Consider the following 25,992-nt stretch of genomic DNA (forward strand, 5'->3'; position numbering starts at 1 on the left):
AGAAAGACAAACAAATGCCACTCTGTCAGAGACGGCGAAGCCAAAATAAAATAAATATAAGATGCTGCAGGTCGATCAAAAAATCTCAAGAGGCTAGAACGTAACGGCAGTACAGGTAAGTCGGCACACAGACATGTTGAGATCACCCTTCGCAAAGGGGAGCTCCAATGGACTGCACAGTCATAGCATGGGAGATCATGAGCGAATGCAGCATGGCGGACCAACAGATTCGCCGACGAGGGCTTGACTAAGCCTGGATGCCGCAGGTCGATCTAGAAATCTGAGGCTAGGCGGTCACGGCAGTACAGGCAAGTCAGCGCGCCGACAAGTTGAGATCACCCTTCGCAAAGGGGAGCTGGAGCTCCAATGTACTGCACAGTCATAGCATGGGAGATCATGAGCGAATGCAGCATGGCGGACCAACGGATTCGCCGACGAGGGCTAGACTAAGCCTGGATGCCGCAGGTCGATCTAGAAATCTGAGGCAAGGCGGTCACGGCAGTACAGGCAAGTCGGCGCACCGACAAGTTGAGATCACCCTTCGCAAAGGGGAGCTGGAGCTCCAATGTACTGCGCAGTCCTAGCATGGGAGATCACGAGCGAATGCAGCGTGGCGGACTAAAGCCTAATAGGTCGAAAAACTGGAGGATCGAAGGCAGGTGGGCATAGGGGCTCAGTAAACTAGTATAACCGAGGAAAAAACCCTCGAAGGGTAAAATGGCTGCTGCCAACGAGTTCAGTAAGAAAGACTTTATCACTATCGGTGGGCCCGTATCCAACTAAAACTAACACTAAGCTAGACTAGCCGGGACTGACACGCACAAAACTTAAAACTACATTAATGCTTGGTATAAATATATCCACAAAACAAGAGCCCAAGGCATCGCAATGCTAAAATACGGCTAGCTAACGTGATACTAGTGAAATTAGACCAAGTGAACACTGAATAAAAGGGCGGTCGGGTACGCAACACGGCACCCAATGGCTAGCTGGACCGAGCGCCTGGCTCCCTCATCGCCTAAAAACGTTAAATAACCACTCCCCAAGGGGATCTATAACACCTACAGCTAATTCAAACTGTAAAAGAAGAGGGTACTCAGACAACGAAGAGGAAGCCATCATGTGAGGAAATACTAAAAAAAAAGATGAAAAAGGCGCACTCGAAAAACTACGTACAACGTAGGAATGCTGCGAACAAAGGAGCGACTCATCAGTGACGTACGGGAGTACCATGGGGGGAGAGGATATGTAACTGCTCCTCACTTATCCTTCCCCCATAGTTTCCTAGATTGGGTTAAGTCTATTAGGGGTGCAGACATCTATGGTTATCTAGGGATACGTCCCTGATTATACACGATATCTTAGGATAGTCGTTCCAGGGGTTAGAACCCCATGATATCAGACGGTGATTCTCTTGTAACATCACTCACAAAAATATAAAGTAGGAAGCTGTCAAAGGAACCTTCCATCAGGATGACATGGCTATCTCACCCAAAAATAGATTTTTCCTACGTCAAAATCAATTTTTATTCATTGATTTACCATTATGGCAATTTTTCAATGGACCGTTTGTGCTAAGAACATTAGACTTAAAATTGTAAAAATGCTATTGGTTCCCAGGCCATTGATAGAATTTCATTGAATTTAGTTAATGCAGACAAAGTTTAAGGTAATTCAACAATCAACAAATTGCAATAATTCACTAAAATAAAAATGATCCTTACGTAAATTCACAACGCTGATTTCCTTTATCCAAACTCTAAAATAGCATGTCATTATTAAAGCGTTAAAGGTGCATTTATCTAAAATATGACTAATAACCTTAACCAAATTACCATGAAGAAATAAAACCCAGCAAGGGCACGTAATGTCCATTGGCATTCAAACCGCATGGTTCCAAAGTCATTACCATAAAACCCACTGTTCCCGATTCATTTACATAACAGACCTTCCATTATCGAGACTACCTCAAATAATGGCGTGTCGACTAGGCTACATATAGAAGAAAAAAAAAAGCTAACTAGTGTAAGAAACATACGCACGTCATTGGTTCCTAAGCGTTAAATAGGAGTAAATTACGGATTATTTTAACCTTCGGCCAACCAATCCGGGGGAAAATCTTATTTATTTTGCACTAGAGCATATTACTAATGTTTTACTAATTCTACATAATATGCAATTCCGTAACAGTTTAACGATGTTGGGGTACTTACTTCTCACAATACGCTTTCAGAAGCAGGTGGGCAATCAATTGTATGAAAAAGTCCAGCGAAATCGGAAAATTTTCTATATTTATATAATTAATATTACTTGCTAGGCTACAACCCTAGTTAGAAAAAAGTTGCTATAAGCCCAGGGGCTCTAACAGAGAAAATAGCCCAGGGAAGAAACAAAATATTTTAAGAACAGTAACATTAATATAAATATTTCCTTTATAAACTAAATTTCCTTAGAGCAGTGTTTCCCAACCCTTTTAAAATTACCCCAAAATTTTATTTCCAACTAATCAACTACCCCATTGAACATATACCCGGTGTAACGGTCTGGTTTTCCCCCCGTCCGAAATTCCCCCCGGGGGAAATATGGCCCAGGATATATATCCCCCCGGGGGAACTTTGTCCCAGGATAATATTCCCCCCTCTGGGCCAAGATTCCCCCTTTGCTTGGTGGAGGTAACCATTATTTTTTTTTTTTCGTTTGCCATGGAAATCAATTTCAATGGGATTTCATAGAAAAGCTGCACAAATTTCAAGACAATGAAGGGTTACATTTAGGCAATAAATTGAGGGTCACAACATATTGCGTGGATAAAAAGAACAATGAATTCTAAGTATGCTGCTCAGTTTCTTAAGTGAAGCCGTATCAAACCCCATGCAATATTGCTTAGAAAACAAACTTGCTGATTTCGAAGGATGTGAGGGAACAATCAAATTCTTTAGTATATGTATCCTCAATTCAAGAAATTTGTGCAGACGTAACTATAAACCTCCAAATACAAAAAAAAAAAAAAAAAAAAAAAAAAGAAAAAAAATGCCGGATTGTTTAAAGAATTTATGATGAAGGCTGATATTGGGATAGTCCAAGGGGTTGTGACCTGCGAAGGTTTGTGACCTGCGAAGGTTTGTGACCTGGGAAGGGGGTCAGGGGGCTTGCCCCCGGCTAGGGGCTGTGACCTGGGAAGGGGGTCCGGGGGCTTGCCCCGTCTAGGGGGTTGTGACCTGGGAACTACTAGGTTAGGTTAGGTGGGTTTGTTAGGTTCTGTACCATTTTACAAATCTCAAATGTGTTAAATTATCATGTTTGACCTGTTTTACCATTTACATGATCCATATGTTTTACCAACTGGTTACCTTGTTCTTATTTAGCATTTCTGACCATTATTATTGGTGTAAATCACTCGTTTATGACATTTCCCCACCCTAAAACCCCAGGTTTCCCACTCGGTTCCCCCATAATCTCTGGTAACACAACTGAATTGGTATCATCTCCTTTCTCATCCATAGTGCTTCTTAGCATCAAGTGTACTTTTTATTTCGTGCTGGACAGTACGAAAGAAGAGTAAGGTTTTCATAATATATATATATATATATATATATATATATATATATATATATATATATATATTCCTAATATTTTGTCAAACTCACCGTTGATTATTTAATTCATCAAAATAGTTTCTCTGTATGGGAGGGTGGGGGAGAAATGGCCTAGGGGGGGAAAAATATCCTAGGGCTGAAATTCCCCCCGGGGGAATAACAGCCCGGGCTGCATTTCCCGGGGGGGAAATCGATCCTAGGCTAATTTTCCCGGGGGAATTTCAGCCAGGGGGGAAAAATTTCCTGCTACACCGGTAACATCGGATGTTTTTTTGAAGCCACCTGATGAACTATATGGATCATATAGCCCACTATTGGCTGCTTATAGTTAAGGATCCAAAACAAATGCAAACTTTTCCATTTTAATGGATATCAAAATGAACCATCATCAGTGCAGAATATTCAATGTAACAATATTAATAGATATTATTTAGAAATCACTTTGTTTGTTCGGGTTTTTCAGTGTGAGGGTTGAACTTGTTTTGCCTGTGCAATTTCAGAACATCTTGATTATCCCAAAAATACGGATCCATTACCCCACTGGGGTAATTTACCCCAGGGTTGGGAAACACTGTCTTAGAGGCTACACTATACGGCTATTGCCTTACGTTTTAGGGATCCAAATAGTGAAACCAACATATAATATGGCTAATTTTCCCAGCACAAGAGCTGATACTGGAGCTTATTTTACACAGCACAAGAAGCCCCCCAAATATTACCCAAGGGCATGAGCAGAGAACACACCATGCATCTCTTCCTATAGGACATCATCCCAGAATAAATAGAAAATTACCTTCTTGGCCACGAACACACGTGCAAGAATCCTTATGCTTTATCACGGCAACCACAGGCTAGCGAAGGCGCCGGTTAAAAAAAATGACATCACAGAATAAATAACAAATTACTTTCATGGCCACAACACACGTGCAAGAATCCTTATGCATTTATCACGGCAACCACAGCCTAGCAAAAGCGCCGGTTAAAAAATTTACATAAGCGTCTTCCTACATTCAATCGGAGGCCTTCATCTTCCGAATACTGATTGGTCGGCACTCGGCAATTTGGTCGCGACACACACACACATAATGAGTAACAAACAAGGAACTTGAAGCAATTCCAAAGAGCTCCATCTGTTGGTAAATCTGTTAGTGTTGGCCAAAGAAGGCACGTACGAAAAATGAGTGGACAAAAACCATCATGAGATGTATTACATAAGAAGTTTTGAATAATAATCGAGGTAGCCTTTTGTATTGACTTATTAAATTATTCACGATTATACATATATATATATATATATATATATATATATATATATATATATATATATATATATATATATATACACCTACATTTAAGAATTATCATTTTTACTTTAATATCGAATGCGATTAGCTTGGTATAAGCTACCAATAACAAGCCTACTTATTTTTATTCTTCAAGGAAATATACAAGAATACATATTTTTATTATCTATAAGTTCATATGATACCACATTAAAATATCAATGGCGCTTTAAGAAAATCCAAGTGAAAGACACTGACAAAATACAAAATGAAAAATATTTTACATGAATGAGTTTCAGCAATCAATCACATACGTAGCAAGGAGACGAGACTTTGTTACCACTTGTGGAAAGTAGACAACAGACACGTCACCATTTAATAAAAACAACATATGAAAGGTAAAACCATAAACTTCGTTTTCTATGATTTGGTGGCATTCCAGAGGCGTATGATTTATATCTAATTTAACTACATAAAAAAGTCAATTTGAAATCCACCTTCCCTTTACTTTACAAAGGTCCTCCAATATTATTTATCGGCGATTCACGTAATTCATGTCATTGTTCCCATTTTCTTAAATGTCTACTGAGTTGAGTGATAAAATGCCTCAATAATAAAGATAGTTTCTTTGTGTTTGAGTCTTAATTTACCGATATATTTGGAGGGAAAATAATTTAATTTTCATATGATTCAGATGAAAATATTAGAGGAAATAAGAATTAAGACGGTGACTGAAAATGGAATTGTGAATCTTTATCAGAAAGATATTACTTGTGGCATTGAGCGTTAACCAAGGAAATGTTTCTTACGAAAAACTATAAAGGAATACCAAGCAACTCATAACATTGTATTATTGAAATGAAACACTTTTGTCTTATGAATTTGAACTTTATTATAGAAAAAGAAATTTAAGGTATAAATAAAATAATGTATAAATTTTACAATTTAATATTTATAATTACTACCAAATCTTGCCCTCTTTTCAATCTAACCTGAGAAAGAAAAAGTTTCTTCCAAATATACAGCTGGCAATACTTAAAAATGTCTGCCTTGTTTTGAAACTGAACCCAGAAGTACCATGCAACATCTTAGCTTCGGAGTTTCCGCATAGAACAATAAAACATTTTGACCTGCTCTAATTCAAATTCAAAATTTTGATAAGATTCTGTAAATCATTTTAAGGTAACATATCTCCTATAGCCTGTTATCTTAACTATTTCAACCCCTCTTTAAAAATGTTACGGTTGGCTATCTTGACACAAAAACAATCACAAAGTTTAAATTTGAAAATTTCCGCATAAATACAGAATATTACTTAAACTTTATGAATGTTCCAACAAATACCATATATTTGATTCCAGTTATGTTGAATACATGCATATTCCTACATCACTCCTCCACTCCTCGTGTTATGTGCATGTGCATAATCTCAAAACAAACTAGAATACAGATATTTGACTAAACATCTGAAACCCAATACGAAAATCAAATCCTTTTATCACGAATATGTCCTACGAATGTATTTAGCCAATTTGAGGGAATGCATAATCCAATACAACTAACTAAATCTAACTACCTTTCATAGTATTTTAATTGTGATGAATAAAGTTGGAAGCATTGTTGTAACAAGATTCCAATGGAAGTCTTCATGTGAATAGGTCTAATTATGCAAAACTAATGAATCTCAGGAAATGGGAAGAGGAAATAATGCCTAAAGACTGGGAGGAGAGTCTAATGGTAGATATTTATATTGAAGCAGAAGGATAATATTAGGGAATATGGTAACTACAAGGAAATCAAACTAACAGAGCTGGTTTGAAAGTTTTTGAGAGAAAGCTTGTCGAGAGATTGTGAACGTTGGGTCTTGGGAAACAGCTGTATGGATTCATGAGGGGGAGAAGGATTGCGGATGGCATCTTTATAGTTTGGTGTCTACAGAAAAAAAGAGGCTAGAGGAAAACCAAAATTAAGCTCTTGTGTGCTTTTCTAGCTGTAGAGAAGGCTTATGATAGAATGCCAAGATGAATTATGTTTTGTGCTTGAGGGAGAAGAAAGTCCCAAAGAAGTTGATTAAAGTGGTTGAGATGATATACAAAAGAACGGACAAAAGCAATAACGTCAGTTGGAAAAACAGATATCTTGGAAGTTAGTATTGGATTGAACCAAGGGTCAGCATTAACCTCGTTTTTATTTGTGCTGGTCATGGGTGTGTTAAGTGCAGAGATCAGAAATGAAGAGTTAAGAGTTGCTAAATGCAGATAATTTGGTGATAACTGCTACAAATGAGGAAGACTTACAGAGTAGGGTTGTAGAGTCGTAGCCCGCAGGAGACTTTGGAGAGGGGTGGTTAGAGGGCAAATGTGGATAACACTGAGAATATAGTGAGCAGTAAGGAAGGTATGGACAGGAGAGCCATACATAGAAGTAAAGGCTTGGTTACAAAACAGGTGGAACAACTTAGATACTTTGGATCTACTATAAGTCAAGAAGAATGTGAAGCTGAAGTGAGAAGTGGATACGTGATAAGAAAATGCCAAGCAAGCTAAAAGTCAAGATCTATAGCACAGTAATAAGACCAGTGTTGATGTATGGGTCGGAAACGTAGGCTCTAAGACAAAAGGGGGAGGCAAAACTTAAGATAATAGAGATGGAATGCTGAGGTGGATTATGGGAATATCATTACATGAAATATTGGAAAATGTTGAAATAAGAAGAATGGCTGCAGTGGTAAAGATTACAGATATGATAGGAGTGTCATGACTGAGATAGTGTGGGCACGTGTTGAGGATAGGTGATGGGGAGGGAGTGAGGAGGGCTTGGGAGGGGGAACCTGTTAAGGAGGAAGATCGAGAGGGAGGCAGAGAACTAGATGGCGAGATAAGGTGAAGGATGATCTGGAGAGAAGTTTGGTAGAAGGGGTGCCGATTATATTGGAAAGGGGGCATCAGGTTATTGACTATTTGATGTAGGGATAATGGTGGGAAAGAGGAAGAATGAATCTCAGGAAATATTTAGGTTTACTGTATACAAACCAGACCAGGGAAAAATGATGGGGTGGATGAGATAAGACGAAAAAACAAATTACAATACGTAGAGAGAGAGAGAGAGAGAGAGAGAGAGAGAGAGAGAGAGAGAGAGAGAGAGAGAGAGAGAGAGAGATAAAATAGTAACCAAGTAAAAACATAATTGTAGATTGATGTAATGGAATTTAGAAAAAAATAACCGAACACGCTGGAATGCATCTGGGGGAAACATCTGAATGGACACTTTTTCCTCAAAGGGTCAAATACTCTTTGGGGTTTGGGCCTTTAGTAATAATGTCTTGGGTGGACCTTCGTTCGTTCGTTTTAGAATGCCTTGCCTTATGCAAGAGACAGCCTCTTGCGTTGGCAGTCCTGGGTGGACAGCGTGAGGTGTACAATTGGCACTGCCTCCTCATGGGAAAAAGTGAGAGGCTAACAGTTGAAACTATAACATAACATTGGTATTACATGTTAAGTTATGCATATGCTGATTACTTAGCTGTAAGACTTGCTTGTAGGCCTACAGACAATATCTAGATGTTGCGGCGGCTGATATGGTAACGTCACTGACTGGTGAACGCCAGACTAGGGTTTGAGTCCCGCTCAAACTCGATAGTTTCTTTGGTCGCTGCTACCTCACCATCCTTATGAGCTAGGGATGGGGTGTTTGGGGGGCCTATAGGTCTATCTGCTGAGTCATCAGCAGCTATTGCCTGGTCATCCTTGGTCCTAGCTTGGATGTAGAGGGGGCTTGAGCGCTGATCATATGCATGTATGGTCAGTCTCTAGGGCATTGTCCTGCTTGATAGGGCAATATCACTGTCCCTTGCCTCTGCCATTCATTAGTGACCTTTAAACCTTTAGATGTCTAACAAAGCTTAGTTTCAGTCCGACAGGGAACGTGAAACCCACTCAAATGAAAATAAATAAAACACGTTTTCCATTATTAGATAAAACATTTTAGATAGTTTGATTATTGCATTGTTTAACTTTAGAAAAAAAATCTAATGCACGTATCACGTCCATCATTTTCCATACAGATTTTCTATCATTTGCAACGAGCTTCTGATAATCTACCAGCAATTTACGACGATTCAGTCAGATTTTAAAATTCCATAATATTACACGTTATTTCTTTTTATTTGACGCTAAAATTTAAGTTTATACTATACATTTTCTTTAAATATAGAGCTTTTAAAATACTAACATATACAAGAATGTTATAGGATCTATATCGAAGGTAATAATGAAGAGCCAGTTTGAAGGTTGATTTGTGAACATATTGAGTAAGCAAATACTTGTCACATTGAGTGTAAGTAACGTTGGTTTTACATAATAATAAAAGACTAACAAGCAACTACTGGTATCCCTAAATTCAAAGAAAAAACTTTTGTGTTTTTATTCAAATAGATTTGTATAAAATAATTGATTTTAAAAATATAACGAATATACTTATTAAAAGTTTATTCATAATTTTTTCATTAGAAAACCTTTTATTTACAGACTTGCATTTTGAAAGAATTAAGCTATCCTGGAACATGTCTTTGGCAATACATGAAAATGTCGGTCAGCCAAGGAGACAAGAACCAGAGGTACCAAACTACCTCGGTGCCAAAGGATTTAAGGATATTGCAATTATATAATTTAAGCAAATGCAATCTAATTATATTATTCTGAAATAAATATTACGCTAATTTAATGTATGATCTATTCTTATGCTTATCAGTAAGCCCCAATTCCCCATACCTCATTGAATTTTAATGTTGGCAGCCTTGAAACAAACATCCACCAAGTTCAAACCTTAATGGTTCAACTTACAAAGACAACATCCAACACACCATATTTTTTATTTTGTTTTACTCCAATAACGTTGTCTTTCCACATACACCTACACATTGAAATTACACATATGAGTAGATTGTCTCACAAAATTAAACACAAAATTAAATAAAGAATGAACGAAATTGCAGACGAAAATGAGGACCCATTTGAATGTTTCTTAGTTGGTATTTACGAATGTAACCGGTCAAGTCAAGTATGATTAACGACGTTTATTTACCTTTTATGGTAACTTGGCTGTATCAAGAACCAGAAGAACATTTATTGAAAGGTTACTTTGTAAGATAGAAAGAAAAAACCAATGAAAGTGGTCTTCACTTTACATTCTTTACAAAGCCAAGTGACTTCTAAAGATAGATTCAAGTTCTTTCCATATTAGCAATATGAGAGAGAGAGAGAGAGAGAGAGAGAGAGAGAGAGAGAGAGAGAGAGAGAGAGAGAGAGAGAGAGAAATTAATAAACTGGTTGACAGACAGGATGCTACTAAATTTTTGTAATCAGTGTTCACATGGAAAACAAAGACTTCAAGGAAATATTTACTTGATAAACTTCATCTATGCTTTATAAAACTGTGGCTTCACATAACAATGAAGCAAAAACAGGAAACAGTTCTATGTTCATTGCTCTCCTTATAGCAGTATACATGTTTCTTGTTCAAATGATTTGATTACTTTTAGTACTTTTAAGAAGCCTTTGACCTCATCGACCCAAATCCAGGTAAAACGCCTTCTAATTCCAATCAAGCACCAAAAACTTACATTTGCATCGCTAAGCCTGAAGTAACATCTGTTAAACGTATGACTACGAGTAGAAGAAAGGCCGAAAGGGTTAATGGAATAGGGAAAACAAACAAACAAACTGTTATTCTCTAGTCTTGGGCGAAGTCATAGCTTCTCTACCCTAGTCTTCCATTGTCTTGGGATAGAGATCTCTTGCTTGAGGGTACACTTGTGCACACTATTCTATCTGTTTCTTAATTTCTTTTCCTCCCTAGGCTACTTTCCCCGTTGAAGCCGTTGGACTTATGACATCCTGGTTTTCCAACTAGGGTAGCTTAGCTGGTATTAGTAATAATAATACCCTTATTGTTCTGTCTACATCTCAACCTCTGACTATTCCAGATATAAGATCTTATCTTTCCATACTTTACTGATGTTAGATCTTTCATATTCTCCACGACTGAGTTTGTCATCCATCTTACAAACAAAGTGGTTTTCTGCTGATAATTAGTAAGGTAGGTACGTAGCTATCCACCTCCATCTTCTCTTCCAACCTTACGTAAGCTTCAAAATGAGCAAGTCTATATTTTTTTCTTTATTTATCCATTGCTTCTAATCTTTTCTATATATTTTTTACCGTTCATACCACATAGTCAAGTTAAGAAACTGTATGCAGATATAACCACCATCTTTGCTCACTCTAATTTTTTTTTCAGGAAAATTGTAATAGGGCTCCTCAAAACACCTGCACTAACTTAAAAAGAAAAAAAAAAATTGAAAGCTTGTCCGTCTCAGTTGGAAATACTGTTATCATATTCAGTGGGTTCCTTTCTTTATCTAGTTTCTAGGGAACCTAACTCGCCATTCCTTGGGTACCACGAATTACTGGAATTACCGGATTTACTGGAATCCTCAGGTAAATACTGGAATTCCCTTGAAAATTACCGAAATCCCCTACAATATCACTGCAAACCCTTAGAAATCGATAAATAATATGTGTTTTTATTAATTTACTTTATTTTTTAATAAATTAATTAATAAAATTTGTATTTTAAAGCATTTTTCTACAAAGGTACAAAAGGGTACAGAACCTAACAAGCCCACCTAACCTAACCTAGTAGTTCCCAGGTCACAACCCCTAGCCTGGGGCTTGCCCCTTCCCAGGTCACAACCCCTAGTCGGGGGCAAGCCCCCGGACCCCCTTCCCAGGTCACAGACCTTCCCAGGTCATAAACCCCAGCCAAGGTTCTACCTGCAAATATATAGAAAATATAAATGCTAGAAACAAAAATAACGTATTTTAATAAAAACCCATATTATTTATCGATTTCTAAGGGTTTGCAGTGATATTGTAGGGGATTTCGGTAATTTTTTAGGGAATTCCAGTATTTACCTGATAATTCCAGTAAATCCGGGGACTCCAGTAATTCGAGGTACCGCCATTGCTCTAAGTTCTCATTCTTAGCTCGAAAATATATTTGATACATCTTTACTATACAGTAGGCACTAGGTTATTCCATCCTCCATTGCAGTAATTACTTGATTGGTATAATCTTCCAGGTATCACGACGTGAAATGTCTTAGAAAACGGCCATCTTAGTGAACAGAAGATTGTTGTTGATTGCCTGGCCCTTACAGCCAAGCACGGGCTCTTCCCCCTACAGAGACAGCTCCTAAGGAAAGGGAATCCTTGTCCGTATTATTTCAGCATCCTCGGGGTTGGTTTACTGAGGGCTTCTTAACTAGGTACTTTCTACCGAGGGTGTCTTCCTAGACACAAGGTCTATAGAATACATTCTGTAGACCTTGCATGGACCCATAGATTTTTTTTTCCCAAATGTAGGCGTAGTCATGGCGCAAATTGTACTTTCTGTGGGCTTTTTTATTTTTTAGTTGATACCACTTTGCCAAACCGAACACATTTACCTCTTAAATATACACAAGCCCCATACCAACTGACAAGTCTGTTCTTTCATCATATTTATAAAATGCCAGAATAATTTACTGATTAATGGAATGAGTCAGACATGAGACTTTAGTCATGTACTCCAGTGCTGGGGCTAGGGAGGCCCTTCAGTGCCAAGGAACAGCGTGGGGGAACTCAGCAGTTGCAAAAGAAAGTAATAATGAAGTTGAACAGAAAAGGAAGAAAGTAAATGGAGGGGAATGGAAGTGGAAAGCTAAAAAATGGGTGCAACTAAAGAATATTGTTTATAGTGGACCACGTGATAACTGTTCGTTTCGTTTTCTTTATTGCCAAGAATCTGAATTCTCTCCTTTCCTTTGTTATCCCAATTCTTTTCATCTCTCGTTTACCAAAAAAGCTTTATTGTTCAGTCGATTTGCATTTGAAAGGCGAACGAACAAACATGCATACAAAAAAGTACACTTTAACAAGTCAGATATGAACGAATTCCAAAAAAAAAAAAAAAAAAAAAAAAATCATATGACACTGCATTCCAGTTATTATTCTTCTTTAACAATATCTTTAATGTCTTTCGTCTTTAGTCTATACAAATAAAATTCAATCTAAGGGGACAAAAATATTATTGAAAACTGTTCATAACACTGCAGCATAACATAAAATAACATGGTTTAGGTAGTTTTTTGCTCAAGATATTATTTGAATATATTGTAAACACACACTTCAATTATCATAAAAACAAAAAATACATTCTCTTGGATTTTCGGAAATAATACGAGTTCCCTAATCACAATCACATTAATGTACTCAATAAATCCCCGGAAAAAAAGTTGTATGGAGTAGAAAAAAAATAATTGACTAAACTCGTCTTTTCCTCACTAGGCTATTTTCCCTGTTAGGGCCCTTGGGCTTATAGCATCTTGCTTTTCCAACTAGGGTTGTAGCTTAGCAAGTACTAATAATAATAATAATAATAATAATAATAATAATAATATTGTACATTCACAAACGCCATCTCTCCTAGAATGAAAGTCATAGATTTGAAAACAAGGACGAAGTTCTGTTCTGTAAAAATTGCCTAGCCTTATACAAGACACGGGCTCTTGCGTTGGCAGGCCGTAGGCGAATTTGATTGGAATTTACTTTGAAAGAGGGAATTCTATAATGTGAAAAAGGTTCAGATAGTTTACGTTAATACAAGTAAGATTAGAATTATACAAAGTGTGTGAAATATCACTTTTAACACTTTGCGATCCCTGGGCTATCTGCACTAGCCACTACAAGAACTGCCGTTGTAATCCAAAGGCCCTTGTGCTACCCACTGAGTTAGTATTTATTTTTCCTAGACTATATCTCTCTAAGAAAGTTCCCTGTTATTTTGGCCATCATTCCATTGTCCATGTTGGTTAAAGTATAATTTTTTTTTATCTTAATATCATTAATTTTCCCTCCCATAAGCCCTTAATCCCGCCTTGCTTATAGATGAAAGCAAACTGAAGCATTTTCCTTTTTGTTAGTTGTCCAGGTTGTTCTGTAGGTATTAAGCTGATCTGAATTGATCAAGGAGGTTGAATCATTTAACCTCTTTGCATGTACATGAATAAATATTGTCGAGAGACGACCGAAGTTGTGAGAGAGAGAGAGAGAGAGAGAGAGAGAGAGAGAGAGAGAGAGAGAGAGAGAGAGAGAGAGAGAGCTGTAGGTGGCGTTTGGTAACAGGCCAAACAGGAAGCAGAGCTGCAGAGGGGGAGAAGGCTACGTAATCGAGGCGAGGAGTAGGGTAGGCATGGGGAAGGAGATAAACGGACTGTGAGAGCAGGATTGCCAGGTTTTCCAAATGAGAAAAGGCCAACGTCTGATGAACTGCAGCTTTAAAAGGCCAACGTCTGATGAACTGCAGCTTTAAAAGGCCAACTTAACAGTAGAAAAAGGCCGAAAATATAACATTTAAGGCCAACCAATTTTTAAAAAAGGCCAAATTTAGGTATCTAGCACAAAAAAGGACAAATCTGGAGTTTTTCGGACCGAAAAAGGCCAACCTGGCAACCCTGTGTGAGAGAGCAACAGAGGCAAGCATGAAAGCCCAAAAGGAAATTATATCATCTGAAGGCTAGAAAGTTGAATGAAAAATTGACGGACGAAACAGCTTCCTACGTAAATCTGCGTTTTTTTTTTTTTTTAATCGAGAGGTAAAACAAGATAATATGATTATTATTATTATAATTATTAATTGCTAAGCTACAACCCTAGTTGGGATTCGGGAAAATAACCCAGTGAGGAAAGGAAACGAGGAAAAATAGAAATTTTAAGAAGAGTAACCACATTAAAATAAATATCTCCTATATGAACTATATAACATTAACAAAACAAAAGGAAGAGAAACAAAACAGAACAGCGTGCCTGAGTGTACCCTCAAACAAGAGAACTCTAACCCAGGGCAGTGGAAGACCAATGGTACAGAGGCTATGGCACTATCCAACACTAGAGATCAGCATTATTTAGAATGGACACCATAACGTGTCTTGATTTTGTTCCTAGACTAATATTAATATATCAGTTATTTGCTTTTGCGAATGGGCGAACGCTCGCCTCGACCAAATGACCCAGAATTCTCATGCTTAATACCCTTCATCTATAGCGTTTTTTGAAGATTTAACGTAATTTTTTCATAGGCTATCATAGAGCTTCTCCTATACAAGAAAATTGTTTTACGTGAAATTAATGTGAATATATATATATATATATATATATATATATATATATATATATATATATATACATATATATGTATATATATATATATATGTATATATATATATAGTATATATATATATATATATATATATATATATATAAGAACACATCGCCTGTGATTATAATACTCATTGAAAGATCATAATTCAATGTTCTCAACCCATATATATATATATATATATATATATATATATATATATATATATATATATATATATATACTGTATATACATATATATATGTATATATATACAGAGAGAGAGAGAGAGAGAGAGAGAGAGAGAGAGAGAGAGAGAGAGAGAGAGAGAGAGAGAGAGAGAGAGAGAGAGAGAGAATATTATCATTATTATTATTATTACTAACAAAGCTAGAATCCTAGTTAGAAAAGCAGGATGCTACGAGTCCAAGGGCTCCAACAGGGAAAAATATACCTCAACAAATGCAGCCGTTTCTAGTCCACTACAGGATAAAGGCCTCAGACTTGTAAATTTGTGTCCGGTGTTTAGCTAGTTTTCATCACCACGCTTGTCAGTGCAGATTGCAAAATCGAGGGCTAAAGAGTGGATGCAATGAGGGACCCTTCAGTAACGCCTACAGTGCACCGCGTGGAGTGTACCAATGGCACTACCTCTTGGGGATTAAAAGTTTAGCATTCTTAAAAGTTTCAATAACTATTTATAGAATGATTTCCATAATTTGTCCGAAAGACAAGATCACATTGTTAGCAATGGCTTGACCGTTTTAAATGGATTCATGTGGAATTTTAATTATCATTGTGACCAATTTATTAGTATGGTAAATTATTTTGATTTAATTTTTTTTTCCTTTTTTTTACAAAATTTTCGCAGCCCTATCATTAGTTTTTTTTAGTAACTGATCATTGAACTTTGCTTTTGTATGCTTTACAAGTGTTTCATAATTACAATAATAATGATGCCGATCATGATAATAATAACAAGTGAGCAAGTCCTGAACGCGGACATGGTCCTCGTAGAGGACATACCTCCGCACGTGACCTTGACCTTCAGGTGACCTTGACCTTCACGTGACCTTGACCTTCACGTGACCTTGACCTTCAAGTGACCTGCTTGACTTTTGACCTTCAAGTGATCTTTGTTCATTTGCCACTGATACTTAATATGACATTGATATAATGCACCAATATGACCTTGACCTTTGACCTTTATAAATTTGAACATCACCCATGGGTTGCGCCTGGACTAGGACTTCCCTGTTGGCTTATGCAAAAGTCAGTGCTTTATTTCTGTCTCTTGATATGGCCACTTATGTCATAGTGACACCAGTGACCCCTGTGACCTTGACCTTGGGGTGACCTTGACCAAAATTTAATCAGTTCTTCCATACACATTGGGGAACTACTTGGCCAAGTTTGAAGTGATTCCGTGTAGAAATGTGGCCTCTACGTTGTCCACAGACAGACAGACAAACAGAGAAACAAACAAACAAACAAACAAACAAACAAACAAACCGAACCGAAAACATAACCTCCTGGCGGAGGTAATAATAATAATAATAATAATAATAATAATAATAATCAAGGGTTTATAAAATATATATATATTCTTAGATTATCAAGTTTAGATATATTTTCTTAAACATTGGTTTATTACGAAATTATTTTATCGATGCATAAGAAAAGCACAAAACAGATGACAAAATTGAAAAAAAAATATATACCAATATGGATACAATGCCAATTTACTGCACAGAAAAGTAAACATACTTATACAGTATGAAGAAATCTATACACGGCTATAAGTCAATGTAAATTGGCAGAAGTAATCAAATGATTATGGAAACTAAATCACTAGTTCGAAATTTCGAACTGAGTATGAGGCTTCCCTTAGTATGAAAAAAGTATATTTGCAATAAAACATAGCAACAAGACAACATGGATTCTGTTGCAATCATAACTAGAAATATACAGTTGAATTTACATTTTTGTATTATGCAAAGTATACATGCACTTTGAAAGCATACAGTATGAATTCTGTTGAAATCGTAACAATATATATACAATTTAAAGATTCTTTACATGGAAACCTTTCATGTATTATGGATGCGACTATGTATAACATGCGTATACATAGCCAGATATTAATTTCCAATATTCCTTTGGCTTTTATTAATTATCGTATCATAGATATTGCATTTTTAGATTTTTAACAGTCGCTATTTTCAAAGTAATATTTTTGGGAGTAAAATGCGCATCTAGAATATGTATGCAACAGGACCGAATATACGTTTTGTATATTCGATAGTTAACGATAAACAATAACAGGTTAACCCAATGATAACCAAATGTTAACTCAACGATAACAATCGCATGGAAACTCAACGATAACAATCACAGGTTAAGCCAACACTTCAAATTCAAGAGACGATCTCGGCAGCTGATCTCCTGTGCAGGACCCCGGCATCTACAGGCTCAGAGCCGTTGAGGAAGGCGGTGCAGCCCTTCCTAATGGCCCCCGTCTGTGGCCCTGGGTCCGGGATCACTTCGCAGGGCTTGTGACCGTTCGACAAGGACCCCTGGGAGAAGTCGGAGTTGAGTTTGCACATCTGAAAGTAGGATTTGAAATAATTTGAGGAATCTTATAAGTCTTGGGTTTTTTTTTTTTTTTTTTTTGTAGGGGAAGATTTTGCATGCGGGTGGACACAAGAAAGATAGGACCTTTAGTTGTCTAGTCTTGGGTAGTGCCATAGCCTCTGTACCATGGTCTTCCACTGTCTTAGGTTTAAGTTTTCTTGCTTGAGGGTACACTCGGGCACACTATTCTATATAATTTCTCTTCATGTTGTTTTGTTGAAGTTTTTATAGTTTATTTAGTAAATATTTGGTGTTACTGTTCTTAAAATATATTATTTTTCCTTGTTTCTTTTCCTCACTGGGGTATTTTCCCTGTTGGGGCCCCTGGGCTTATAGCATCCTGCTTTTCCAACTAGGGTTGTAGCTTATCAAGTAATAATATATATATATATATATATATATATATATATATACAAACATGCCTACATATGCATACATACACACATATATGCAGCCGTTTCCTGTTCACTGCAGGACAAAGGCCTCAGACATGTCCTTATTTATGTATGGGGTTTGGCTACCTTTCATCACCACACTGGCCATCTGCGGATTGGTGATAGTACTAGACTTTTGTCTGATCACTCACAGCAAACCAACTTAGTATGGGTGTCCCTGACCAGTACACCTTTGCTGATCATGGCGATACACAACCCTTTCACAACATACATACACAATCAAATGTATAGATATTGTATATGTACATATACACACATGCTTCTGTATGCAAACACACACACCTATGCTGTATATCTATCTATCTATCTATCTATCTATATATATATATATATATATATATATATATATATATATATATATATATATATATATTGGCACAGAAAGACCATAAACAGACGCGCATGGAGGGACATATCTAAGGCCTTTGTTCTGCAGTGAACCAGTAACGGCTGATAATGATGATGTTGACATTATTATTATTATTATTATTATTATTATTATCATTATTATTATTATTATTATTAGCCAAGCTACATACAAAGTTGGAAAAGCGAGATGTTGTAAGCCTAAGGGCTCCAACAGGGAAAAATAGCCCAGTGAGGAAAGGAAATAAATAAATGATGAGAAAAAATTAACAGTAAATCATTCTAAAAATATTAACAACGTCAAAAGAGATATTTCATATATAAACTATAAAAAGACTTATAGCAGCCCGTTCAAAAAAAAAAAAAAAAAAAAAAAAATTGCTGCATAAGCCTATCCTACAAAAAAGCTTTTTACATCAACACGAGCCTACCGTACCTCGAAAGGAAGCCCCTTTTTCCGATAGGCCTTGATGTAGTAGTCGGTGAAGAGGATCTGGAAGACGAGGGCCATAGCCCCGACCCAGCGGGCGAATTCGTGAGGCACGTTGCAGTCTAGGAATATCAGAGCCTGCGCAGGATACAGGATATTGGTGGATTATGTGAAAGGATATGATTGTAAATAGGTATATGCATCTATACATAATTTCACTGTATTTGCTATAAATTTTCTTTACGATATTTTGACATAAAAATTTGGCGATTTCGGTTTACACTATTTTTTTCTATTTTATATATTTTTTTTATCTTATCAAATTTAAGCAACTGCATTATTTCTTAATTCCACTGCTTGTGTGTCCGGAAGAGCCAGGCAATATAAACCACATACAACAACAGCAATAACAACAACAACAATGGTTTTATATGAAATGTGAAAAAATAACGCTTCTATGATTCAATTTTCATTACCAGCATATTCTGAATACACACATCATATGTATATTTTTTTATCCTTTAATTATAGTCACATGCAGTTTGTTAATTGGGTCCTTTTTTATTATTATATAAGGGTTATTATGCCACTGTTGATGCAATAGGCCTATAGGCCTACCGATGACGCGAGATCCGAAAACATCGTAAATAACAGATTAACTTTAGTGATTCTAATCAATATCGACTCTTTTTGTGCTTCAGTATTGACTAAATTAACTTTGATGTGATACAATAGAGGAGAAAAAAATAAGGTAAAAAAAAAAAAAACTAAATTATATTTAAAAGGCCAATCTCGGAAGGAAGTCTTGAGCAACTCACCACAAAGGAGTGTAAGAACATGGCAATAAACTGCACCATTTGGATAGTGGTGATGTACTTCTTCCACCAGAGATAAGGACGGATTCGGGGTCCCATGGCCGCCAGGAGGTAGTACGAATACATAACGACGTGCACGAACGAATTCAAAAAGCCCATGAAGGTTGTGTGGCCACCTGGTGGGGGAAAAAGAGAAGCTTTAGCTCTGAAGAAATATGTCACCTTACATGCGAGTATGTGACCGTAGTTTCATGGACGATTAATATGTATTGTTCTATGAAATTACCTTTTTTAAAAAGTTAATTTCATTAAAAAGCTTGCAAAACATCAGTTGGAGCTTTCGAATAGAGAGATTAATTTAGCAAGAAGAATAGAATATAGATTTTTTTGACATCTATAAAATTTATTTCAATCTGACAATTTCAACAACATTTGCTTCCACTTTCCAGCAGTTGTCTTCTAATTTCGGTTAAACATTCATTCTTTCTCTTACATAATGCAGTGTTTTCTGATCAGTCATTTCAGAACATTTAAATATCTTACCAGGCTGGTAACGAAGTCCAAACCATGTGCTCACTGGCATCAGAGCGTGGTGGCTGACGTGGAGGAGGGAGATGTGGTCGTACTTTTTGTGCACTACAAAGAATATCTGAAGGAGAACGCATTATTAGTTGCTGGTCTCGATTTATATCAATGGGCTTTGAATTGCTACAGGTTAACGCCAAAGAACAACAATTTAATAATTTGGGGATAGAAAGAATAGAAATAGATGACTGATCTATTTTACAATATTGCCTGTAGACATTATAGTTTCCTATCCGAATAGCGTCTACTGCAAGAGAAGTAATCATATCAAAATAATATCTTACTATAGACAAAACCAACCAGTAGCCATTTTAAAGTTTCATTTCGAAGGGCGTCCTTATGAAATTGATTTCTAGCGCGATACTTTGAAAAAAAAAAAACACACAATAACTTTTATCTTTTAAAGGTGTACATTAAAAGCTTTCATTCACAATATTGACGCAAACTGATACTGACGTGAAGATGTTCAGCAAACTATTGATCGGCAAGGAAATTTCAAATCTTCTTTAACTTATTATATAACCTTAATTCATTGCTGTAATAAGAGGACTTTGAAGCCACGATCTTAAATTATTCTTAGTAAATTCCACATGGCGTTGACCTTCAAAATTTTAGTTTTCCCTTCATCTTGAAATATCTTATGGCAATTGTTCATTACTTTCCTTGTAGTTTATTTACTTCCTTATACCCTTTCCTCACTGGACTATTTTTCCTGTTGGAGTCTTTGGGCTTATAGCATCCTGCTTTTCCAACTAGAGTTGTAGCTTAGCTAATAATAATAATAATAATAATAATAACAATAACAATAATAATAATAATAATAATAATAATAATAATAATAATAATAATATTAATATTGATATCAATATTAATATTAATGATAATGATAATCATCATCATCATCATCATTATCATAATATTAATAATAATAATGATAATAATAATAATCAGTCTTTAACCCTTTAGGTGCCAGTGGTGATCTCAACAAAACTGCTGTTGTAGCAAACCTTTCGAAACCACACATATCGTTGCTTGTTGATATTTATTGGAAAGCCTTCATCAAGACCTTTCCATTGAATACTAGCTTTAAATATTTTTGGTAATTTTAAAAGAGAGTTTCCTTTTTAAAATTTTGACTAACCAATTATTATTATTATTATTACTTGGTAGGCTACAAGCCTAGTTGGAAAAGCAAGATGCTATAAGCCTAGGGGCCCCAACAGGGAAAATAGCCCAGTGAGGAAAGGAAATAAGGAAAAATAAAATATTTTAAGAACAGTAACACCAAAACAAATATTTACTAAATAAACTATAAAAACTTTAACAAAACTAGCGGAAGAGAAAGGATAAAAGGAAGAATATAATATTTTAAGAACAGTAATAACATTAAAATACACATTTCCTAAATAAACTATAAGAGCTTTAACAAAACAAAAAGGAAGAGAAAGGAAATAAGGAAAAATAAAATATTTTAAGAAAAATAAGATTAGAATTAATATTTCCTATATAAACTATAAAGGCTTTAACATAACAAGAGGAAGAGGAAGGAAATAAGGAAAAATAAAATATCTTAAGAACAGTAACATTAAAATAAATATTTCCTATATAAACTATAAAAGCTTTAAAAAAAGAGGAAGAGAAATTAGATAGAATAGTGTACCCGAGTGTACCCTCAAGCAAGAGAACTCAAACCCAAGATAGTGAAATGATTGAAATAATCTTTTCTAGAGCCTAATTGCTTGAGCTAATCGTAATAACTGGAGAATTTATGGACATTATTTAATGAAGCTGTTCAAGATTACTGGTCATGTGGAGAGAATACAAATGGAATGTACAAAACCTGATATTATTATTATTATTTGCTAAGCTACAACCCTAGCTGGAAAAGCAGGGTGCTATAAGCCCAGGGGCTCCAACAGGGAAAATAGCTCAGTGAGGAAAGGAAACGAAAAATATAAAATATTTTAAGAAGAGCAACATTAAAATAAATATCTCCTATATAAACTATAAAAACTTTAAAAAAACAAGAAGAGAATTAAGATAGAATATTTGTTTATACTTACGGTGTCAATGAAATCGACGAATTTGGAAATGTAGTACCAATATGTCACGTGCATGAACTGAAATAGAATAGAAAGAAAAGAACAATTTTATTTTTTTAATTAATTGAATATATTCTATGAATGGAAATCTCTCTCTCTCTCTCTCTCTCTCTCTCTCTCTCTCTCATTGACTTAGCCACTCAGCTTAGTGGCTGAGTTGCCAAGTCATTGGAACCCCAGTTTATTTTGGCCCGGGTTCGATTCCCCGGCCGACCAGAATCTGTTATCTTTGAGTTGATTCCCCCTTTGGTTCTCTGATCTTGAGGTATAGAGAAAAACCAGATATTAAGAGGAGTATAATATATGACTTATGTGATATATATATATATATATATATATATATATATATATATATATATATATATATATATATATATAATACTTGTTTGATATATTTGCATATATATATATATATATATATATATATATATATATATATATATAATACTTGTTTGATATATTTGCATATATATATATATATATATATATATATATATGATACTGTATCTCACACACACACTATATATATATATATATATATATATATATATATATATATATGTGTGTGTGTGTGTGTGTGTGTATGTGTGTGTGTGTTTGTGTGTGTTTGTGTGTGTGTATGCATACATATGAGAAAGGAGAAGATCTTGAAAGGGTCAGCTGATGTACATAAAGAAGTTGATGAAAAATATATTGAAAGCCAAGTGGATGCCCAATAAGAATTATATATAATAGCGCAGTATATGTAAGGAGTTCAATGCATTGTTGATGAGCATCTTGTGTAGGTGTATGAGAGGACTGCTACTGCTATGACGTTTTTTCTGCACAAGGTCATCATCCGCGATTTCTTTTTCTTCTTCTTTGTCTGCATCTTTTCTCACTTTTATGTGGGGTTGATGTTTTCGGCCAGTGTTCTCCATCTACCTCTGTCCCACACTTCATCACCGGTTAATCTCACAATCTCCACTGGCCATATTGGTTTTGGCTAATTTTTCATGGTCGCATGCCTTTCCTGCCGCCAACACTCCCCACTTACCTGGGCTTGGGACCGGCGCCAATTGACGCAAAGGGCCTCGGTTAGATTTTGCCAGTCATCTCTATCTTGAGCTTTTAAATCAATACTTCTTCATTCATCATCTCCTACTTCACGTTTCATAGTCCTAAGCCATGTAGGCCTAGGTCTTCCAACTCTTTTATATTGAGTTGGGATACCTTAACGTTGTGAAAAAGTTTGTGTCACTATACTAGTCAGGGCTACCTATACTAGGTTGGCTTTCTATGAGTGATCAAATAAAACCATCAATGGCCAGCGTGGTGATGAAAACTGGCCAAAACTACAGACATGAATGAAGACATGTCTGAAGCATTTGTCCTGCAGTGGACTAGAACCGGCTGCATTTATTATTATCGTTATATATAATGTATGTGTGTTTGATTATATGTATGCATATATATAATCTCTGGAGTCTACATTGTCAAATGATGATGAGCACGGAAAAATGATATGCAAAAAAAAGGTCTTACCCTGACGGAAGATTCTGATTGGCTGGAGAAATTGCAAGGTTCGCAAAAGAGGGAGTATGTCGTCAACCAACCGTTTGTTGCAGCCTGCAAGAAGAGTAGATAAATTAGTGGAATTGAAAATACATAAGTAAAACATAAATGGATATAAAGTATTAAGTATTAATTGATTTCTTATTCTTGTATTTCACTTTTGTATGTGGAGGGGTTTAATTTGATGACAAAAAAAAAAAAAAACATAATTTATCACAAAGAAAGACTTCAGTAAAGATTGATACATGGGAGGTAAGATTTACTTGTAGTAATCTTTATATTACTTTAAACAATGTTGAAAATACCTTATGTGATTAGGTAATACCCCTTCATTGCTAATAAAAATCTAGGAATATTGTTATTAACCAAACGCCCAAGCTATTGCAATACATTAACCCAACAAGACTTGAAAAAGAAGTCAACGAAACTCCTAAGCTCTTGCAATACATTAACCAAACAAAACTTTAAATACAAGTTAACCAAACTCCCACATTAACCCCACAAAACCTTAAAAGAAAGCCTTCTTGACTTACACCATAGAAAATCCAAAAGTTGAAAACAACCTGAAAAGCGTTATAGGCCATCATGACAAGCCGGAGGCCTTTGACTGGCTGTCTGTTCTTCATGTACTTCGGTCCCCACCAGGTGACGACCGCCAGGTAAGCGAGAGACATGACCAGAGTTGGTAGCGGCGACTTCGACACCAGCCAAGTCGCCTGTCTAGGGTCCTTGGGCATGTGTGCTGCCACTGACATGTTACCGTAGAAATAGCACATCATTGTGATGGCAGCTGCCCATCTGCCATTCGACTGCAGTTCCTTCTCCTTTAGTTCTGCCAATACAGCTGATATGTTTTGTTTATAAAGATAAACTTATGGTCATCCTTTTGAGGTGAATTTCAATATAATACATAAGTTCTTCTAAGCAGTAAGTGAGTCATGATGCGGAAGCAAAGGGCTTTACAATAAGGAAATAACTATTATTATTATTATTATTATTATTATTAATATTATTATTATTATTATTATTATTATTATTAGTGTGTGTATACGTATGTATATATGTATATATACATATATAGAGTATTTAAATATGTACATATATATATAATATATATAATATATATATATATATATATGCCTATTATATATGTGTATATATAGATATACATATATTATATATAAATGTATATATATATATATATATATACAGTATATATAGGCTTATTATAGATGTGTATATATACACACACACACACACATATATATATATGTGTGTATATATATATATATATATATATATATATAATACACACACACGCACACACAGATATAAATATATACATATATATATATATATATATATATATATATATATATATATAATTGAATACCTACAAACTTATGTTAAACCTAAGACATAAGATAATTACCATCATGTTGCCTTGGTGATAGACGAGTTTCCTTCTCTGTAGGATTAACTTTCTTCGAATCAATGGACTTCTGATTCTCTGCCTCGTCCTGCGCTGCCATTCTGACCTGCAACAGTATTATATGCTAGTGTACTGGACCCGTCAAAATGGATGGTTAAATATTTAGATTGATAGGAACATACACGCAACCTCTCTCAGCAGGGTGTATGACTACTTACTCTCCTTCTACCCGAAGGACTAGAAGACACTGAGTAGTTATAAGTATAGCAATGTATGTGTGTGTATATATATATATATATATATATATATATATATATATATATATATATATATATATATATGGTACGCAGACAAAATGTCGAAAGACAAAATGTCGAAGGTCAAAATGTCGACAACCAAAATGTCGACAACCAAAATGTCGACGGTCATAATGTCGACACTCTTTGAATATCAATAGACAAAATGTCGAAAGAAAAAATGATGATTGTCAGCATGCCGTTACGT

The 25,992-nt window shown here is 35.7% G+C and overlaps 1 protein-coding gene and 1 long non-coding RNA gene across 7 annotated transcripts in view; both read right to left on the bottom strand.

Moving 5' to 3' along the window:
• The window catches only part of LOC137657647 (uncharacterized), a 46,083-nt gene extending 41,421 nt beyond the window's left edge, over nucleotides 1-4,662 (bottom strand). For 4 of the 6 annotated variants that reach the window (XR_011047174.1, XR_011047178.1, XR_011047176.1 and 1 more), the window contains exon 1: nucleotides 4,390-4,662. This is a non-coding gene — a long non-coding RNA (uncharacterized lncRNA). The remainder of the gene's footprint in view (nucleotides 1-4,389) is intronic. The other 2 variants (XR_011047173.1, XR_011047175.1) reach the window with 2 other exon arrangements.
• Nucleotides 4,663-16,727: 12,065 nt separating this feature from the next.
• LOC137656993 (very long chain fatty acid elongase 7-like) lies at nucleotides 16,728-25,590 on the bottom strand. Its single transcript, XM_068391341.1, has 8 exons — nucleotides 25,489-25,590; nucleotides 24,590-24,900; nucleotides 24,027-24,110; nucleotides 22,464-22,520; nucleotides 20,359-20,464; nucleotides 19,819-19,991; nucleotides 19,007-19,138; nucleotides 16,728-17,721 (listed from the first exon to the last, which is right to left on the bottom strand). Exons 1-8 carry the CDS (start codon nucleotides 25,586-25,588, stop codon nucleotides 17,533-17,535), a joined length of 1,152 nt encoding a protein of 383 aa, XP_068247442.1. The 5' UTR covers nucleotides 25,589-25,590; the 3' UTR covers nucleotides 16,728-17,532.
• Nucleotides 25,591-25,992: the final 402 nt, after the last annotated feature.

The sequence above is a fragment of the Palaemon carinicauda genome, chromosome 18 (genome assembly GCF_036898095.1).
Source record: "Palaemon carinicauda isolate YSFRI2023 chromosome 18, ASM3689809v2, whole genome shotgun sequence".
NCBI classification, from domain to species: domain Eukaryota; kingdom Metazoa; phylum Arthropoda; class Malacostraca; order Decapoda; family Palaemonidae; genus Palaemon; species Palaemon carinicauda.

Bases quoted from the DNA above. Each gene is read 5' to 3' on its own strand.
- LOC137656993 (XM_068391341.1), bottom strand. From the start codon at position 25,588: ATGGCAGCGCAGGACGAGGCAGAGAATCAGAAGTCCATTGATTCGAAG. The intron at 22,521-24,026 runs GTAAGACCTTTT...ATTCTATTTCAG, and splicing joins AATCAGAATCTTCCGTCAGG to TTCATGCACGTGACATATTG. The intron at 19,139-19,818 runs GTGAGTTGCTCA...TATCCTGCGCAG, and splicing joins TGTTCTTACACTCCTTTGTG to GCTCTGATATTCCTAGACTG.